General features: G+C 46.3%; 1 protein-coding gene across 1 annotated transcript; it reads right to left on the minus strand.

Moving 5' to 3' along the window:
* Nucleotides 1–3,547: 3,547 nt before the first annotated feature.
* Nucleotides 3,548–5,775, minus strand: LOC146424460 (uncharacterized). The gene is made up of 2 exons (XM_085042339.1): nt 5,577–5,775; nt 3,548–4,902 (listed from the first exon to the last, which is right to left on the minus strand). Exon 2 carries the CDS (start codon nt 4,866–4,868, stop codon nt 3,600–3,602), a length of 1,269 nt encoding a protein of 422 aa, XP_084898465.1. The 5' UTR covers nt 4,869–4,902; nt 5,577–5,775; the 3' UTR covers nt 3,548–3,599.
* Nucleotides 5,776–6,067: the final 292 nt, after the last annotated feature.

Genomic DNA, 6,067 nt, shown 5'->3' on the forward strand with positions numbered 1-6,067 from the left:
CTGTCTGTGACGAGGGCAGAGGAATCTTTGCCCGGCAGTTTTCATATCTTTCCTCTCCCCTCCCCGGCCCGTTACCCACTGTCCCCCAGTACAGTTGCTCCGTGTTTTCCCCGGAAAATCTTGCCGTGACCATGGTCTGTCCTTCTCCACTTGATGTACTCTAAGGAAGGAGGCTCTAGAATTTATTTCAGCAGTGTTTCTGTTCTCCAGCTCAGCCGAAGCAATTTTACACCTCTTGGGCTTGTCTGGACATGGCTTCAAGAGATAAGAAAAATACAGATTTTGGTCCTTTAGGAAAATAAGGCACATTAAGAAAGGTCATTAGCTCAAATAACAGCCCTTGCTCCTCTGGAGAGAAAGGTGCAGAAGCCATCCTTGATGCACCTCTTGGTTTATTTAATTTTTTTTAACCAAAATATTCAGGATTTAGAGCACTCCTTACCACTCAAAAAAAAAAGTAAAAATCACAGGCTCTCCTGAGTTGGAAGGGACTCACAAGGACCATTGAGTCCAACTTGTGGCTTTGCACAGGACATCCATAAGAGTCACACCATGTGCTTGACCATATTGTCCAAATGCTCCTTGATCCCTGTCAGGCTGGTGCTGTGACCACTTCCCTGGGGAGCCTGTTCCAGTGCCCAACCACATTTTGGGTGAAGAAGCTTTTCTAGTATATAACCTAAACCTCCCCTGACACAACCTCAGGCCCTTGGGCCCTGTCACTGGTCTCCACAAAGAAGAGATCAGTGTCTGCCCTTCCTCTTCCCCTTTCAGGGAAGTTGTAGATTGTGATGAGGTCACCCCTCAGACTCCATTTTTTCAGGCTGAACAGACCAAGTGACTTCAGACACTCCTCAGAAGGCTTTTCTTTAAGGTGCTTTGCCATCTTTGTGGCCCTCCTTTGGATCCTTTTCAATGTCTTTTTGTGGTGCCCAAAACTGCCTTGAGCTGAGGCTGCCCCAGTGCAGAGCAGAACAGGACAATCCCTTCCCTTGCCCAGTTGGCAATGCTGTGCCTGATGTCCCCCAGGACACAGTTGGCCCTCCTGGCTGCCAGGGCACTGCTGGCTCATGCTCAACTCACCATCGAGCAGGACACCCAGGTCCCTTTCTGTGCTGCTTTCCAGCTTCCAGCTCCTTTCCACCCAGCAGGTGGGAAGAATTCATACTTATGCCTGAAAAAATATACACATAAGAAAAAAGAGAGCTGTAAGAAAAGGTGATTTGTCTTGATGGGAAGAAGTATATTGCTGCTCATACTGCTACTCAAAGTGAACCGTTGGAATTCCCAGTCAGTGAAAGTAGCATGTTTTCCATTCTGACTTTTCTACTAAAGAGAAATTATTTAAGATTTATACTGACTTGCTCTCCTTTATCACTCTCTGCATGGTTCCTGACATAACTCTTTGATGTTATTCTTTAATCTGGTTTGTCCTGGTTTATTTTTTAAATACTTGCTCTAGCAGAGGGAAGAAATATTTCTATTTCAGCCAATCACTCTTAGTAATTCTATGTACTCTGACTAGACTTGTCAGCTGGTCTCTTTGTGTCATTATCACTAAAACGTTGATGTATGGCTAGTAAAAATTAACTTCTGTATTTTTAATAGTGAGAGTCCATGGCAGTTGTGTTTATTTCTCCTTAAATGTACAGAAACATATATGTTCAAATTCAGTGAAGAATTCATTTACACGCTATCCAAAAAAATGGAATTTTATTAAGTAAAAAGTATTATCAAAAGAAATCTTACATCTGTGAGAGAATTTTCTGTAATTATTTTTTCGTTGTTTTCTCTAAACACTGAATCTGAGCAGGAATTTGTCTACTTTATTCATTTGCAGATAATATTGACCTCTGTAAAGTCTACAGTTGTTCCTTTTTTGTTTATTTAAAGCACTGGCTGTAAGACCCTGTGAAACGTTTCAGCCAGCTCTGGTAGGAGGGGGATGATGACAGTTTTCATTCCTCTAGCAAGGAGGAATTGCATGCCTCTTGTTCCTGTTAGTATCAAGCTGTTACCTTGTCTTTGAATGGGCAAAACACACTTCCATTCAGTAGGGATAATGTAATACAATACTTCTCTGGAGCTTCCCTGTATCTTTTAAATAGAATCTGAAAAAAAATACAAGAAAAAGTCATTCAATGTCAGTAAGTTCTACTTTCACTGAAGATCCCATTTTTTGAGGATATTTAAGCACTTGGTTGGAACACCATATTTTGAATGCCACAGATGCCAAGTGTCTTTGAAAATATGTCCCTTTGGGTCACATTAATGCTTCTGAACAAAGTGCATGTCAGTGAAGTAGCCAACAGACAGGTACTGTTTTCTTTCTGCACTGCAGTTCACCCCTGTGCAATTGCTTACCTGTCTCCACTGACTACCCATAGAAGGCAACTTTCCTGCTCTGAAGTTTCTCCATTGGGTGGATTGCCTGCCAGAACAGCTGGGTTTAGGAGCAGCTCTTTCATGATCTAGTCTAATTGTTTTGAAAAGTTACTCTACTTACTGCTGTCACCCTACCATGAATTAGAAGCACCTCTTTATGTATATGCTCACTTGATGTCAAGTTCACTGCCTCATCTTTCTTTTTGAGCTATTTGCATTGATATATGAAAATGAATGCTTTCCTTTTTCTGCTTTCCTAGATGATTTTCACTTAAGCCCCTGGGGTTCTGTGAAATCTAACCCATTATGCAGAGCTGCCGGTATTCAAATATATGAGATTCCAGTATCTGAGTATCCTAGTTCCTCACTGTGTGCATAAAATATATTAGAGGCATCATTTTTGTTTAGGAGACAATAGTATCTTGACATGCTAGACATATCTGCCTTAGTTGTACATGCTTCTGTTAGTGTTCCTATACTGTTCCTGGTCACAGCTTTCTTCTTCTGTGGCTGTAACTTACCTAGCAAAACAATTCCTTTTTCTCTTTCAAAAGTTTCTCTCTTTCCTAAATGAAAAAACTTCCTATCAAAAAGGCCATTGGACAGTTCCTGAGGATCAGTCAGGGGCTCAGCTGAGGAGAGTCTTTAGTGAAGCACATTCCTTCATTAAAAGTGCAGCTCTTCAAGGAGCCTCAAAACCACCATTTTCTTTTGCCAGAGCTAATCTTCTCTGAGAGAGTGCTGTGACCAGACACGGAGCTCTAGTTATCCCTACAGAGTGGTGTTCGGATGCAGAGAAATTGTGCTCTGAAGCTCCCTGGCCTGTTATCCCAGAAACCTTTCTGACCAGAGGGCTGCAGGGCTCCTCCTGTCTCCTCGGCTGCAGATGAAATGCAATGCAGAGAACAGCATGGTCATGCCATCTAGGCACAGGCACAAGCAGCCTTGATTTTGCTATTCTCCTTTGCAAATGCAATACTCCTTTTCCAGACTTTTTTGGAAACACTTCCATTGCTGTGGCTGCAGTAGGAATTCCTGTGGGAAGAGGCACTGCCAATATCACCCTAGGTCTCCGGGGCTCTTGGCCAATGATGGAGCACAGGATCAGGGAAGGACAGTGAGAGAAGGGAGAGAAAGCAGCACCCAGAGACTTTATCAGGGATATAGTGATTTATTTCTTTTTTCTTTAATGAAGACTTACTGCAGCCCTGCTACTACTGCCGATTGGGTGGCCTCTTGAAGGGCTGGGGAGAGTCCAGGTAGCTGGCAGCCCTCCTCCTTGTGGAACGCTGAGGTCTTCTGGGCAAGGGGTTCCTACCCTGTCTGGGAGTAGAGGGGCTATGGCTGCTGCCTTGGGCAGAGGGACCTGCTGCTGCTGCTGGCTCCAGCTCCTCCTGCTCTGCAGGGATGGGAGCAGACGAGGACAGGAGGGTGGGGGAGACAGCTTCTGATGTGCTGGGTTGGTCCTCCATGCTGGGGCCTAAAGGGCTGCTGACAGGGGCTGCCTGTGGGGCAAGATTATCCTCCTGAGGGCTGGTGGAGATGGCCAAAGTGCTGTTGTCCTCCTCCCTGGCAGGTTCCTCTGCTAACGCCTCCTCCCCCAGTTCCTCCTGCTCTGCAGGGGTGGGAGCAGATTGTTGGACAGCTACCAATATTGTGGGTTGATGCTCATCACTTGAGTCTGCAGAGCCGTCGGTAAGGGTTGAGTGGGGGGCAGTAGTAGGCACCTGAAAGCTGCTAGAGCTGTCCAGAGGATTGTCCTCTGGGACCTCCTGGGACTCCTGTAGCAGCCTTTGGGCCTCCTCGCTGCACTGGCTCACAATGATGTCGATCATGCCTTGGATTAGAGGTTCTGTATGTTCTTCAAAGAAATCCTGCAGCACGTGGACCAAGACATTCCTAGTTGGACCACAGATGGACACAGCATGAAGGATCATGCTCTCTCCAATCCTTGCCATCCACCATCTAGTCCCAAACCTTGCCTGCAGCTCCTGGCGCAGCCAGCGCACCACAGGATCAAGGAGATGCTCTTCTCTTTGGAAAAGTTCTGCCCACACGCTAGGCATGAGGCCACCCACAGGCTCTGTTCCTGCACCACTCTGCTCTGCTTGGTGTAGTATCCCCCGTGGAGAACGTGAAGGGGACTCCACAAAGCTGTGTTTAACCAGCTGTCCCAGAGTTATTCCTGCCCAGCTGCTGGCATCTTCTGATTCTGCAGAACTTGTGAAGACACAGTCTATGTAGCTATCTGTCTTTACAGAAAACTTGACAGACTGTATCGGTTCTCTGCAGAGTGGGCACACTGTTTGCATCTCTGCCCAACGCATAATGCAGCTCAGGCAGAACTGATGGAGACAGGGCATCACATAAGTGAGGTCATCTCGAGCATCCTGGCAGATGGCGCAGTTCCACTTCGTTTCCGTGGCCTTGTCTATGCCTTTTGGCAGTCTGACTTGAGTTAAGAATGAGAACATGCTCCCCATTGCTGGCGCTGGCACTCCCAAAAGGTGTCACACACTGCAAATGAAGATGCTGTGGTCATGAGCTGTCCCGGGGAGGGGAAGGAAGAAATGCTCAATCCCCTTGATGCCTGATGGGTTTTTGGATTTTTTATTTTACTTTTATACTCTCTTTATATATATATATCCTTTATATATAACCTTTTACCCTTCCCCGTTCCTGTACTTTTTACTCCCTGTATCTTAACCCTGCATTCTATCACCCTAGTACCCCTTGCCCTGCTCAGAATCCTTTGGGAAGACGAAACAAACCCTCAATCTCAAAAGTATGATGCACAACCTTGAACAGAGCCCCCATCACTGAGACATGTTTTTTGTGCACTAAGTAGCAATCTTTTGGGGGGGGGGCAATTTTAATAAGGGGGCAGTTACTTCATGTGTTAGACTTCTTATTGGAGACTTTTAGATTAGTATTCTAATCTAGGCTGTCCATAAATTGTATACGGGGGCTTTGGGCAGGGGGGCTTTTTGGCTGGCCTTTGGAGCTGGCTTGTTCGTCAGCGCGCATCTGGGATCCTATTAAACCAAGGTAAAACCCCTATCCCATACTGTGTGTCTGCGTCTAAAATTTTTCCTAGCAATTTAAGGCATCACCCTCAAGAAGCGTGCTCCCAGTTCCCCAAGCCTGAGCACTCATCCCATGGTCACCCCAGATTTCCCTGCACAACTCACCTCTGCGCTGTCCAGCTGCCTGAGCCAGGCAGGGCTGGGGAAACACTATTGATGGCTCCAGGATGGGTCCTGAGAGCTGCCAATGGCAGCACCCAGCACTGGAAAAAGCCTGGTGTGAATCTCTAGACCTCATGGACATGCTCAACAGGAGTCCAGGCATAATACGGACTAGGCCAGGCTATGGCAGCACCAAAATATACACAGCAAGGGACACAAGGAGACAATCCAACATTGTGATGTCAGTCCACTGCCAGTGATCAGCTTCCACTACCCTGTAACATCACAATGGGATGGTCACCTCCATGGTATTCAGACCAACACAGCATGTCAGAAGTTGCTCTCCATGGGTGTCCCATTAGTACCCCAGAGAGAAGGTCCCTGGACTCTCTCCAGCCCTGCAAGTCCCATCAGAGTTGTTATAGTAGTGCTTTCTCATGCAGACAGGACAATGGAAGGAGTTCTGAAAAAATGCTAGAGTCCTGCTTATAGAG

This window comes from Lichenostomus cassidix, chromosome Z, assembly GCF_008360975.1.
Source record: "Lichenostomus cassidix isolate B80296 chromosome Z, HeHo_3.0, whole genome shotgun sequence".
In the NCBI taxonomy this organism is placed as follows: Eukaryota; Metazoa; Chordata; class Aves; order Passeriformes; family Meliphagidae; genus Lichenostomus; species Lichenostomus cassidix.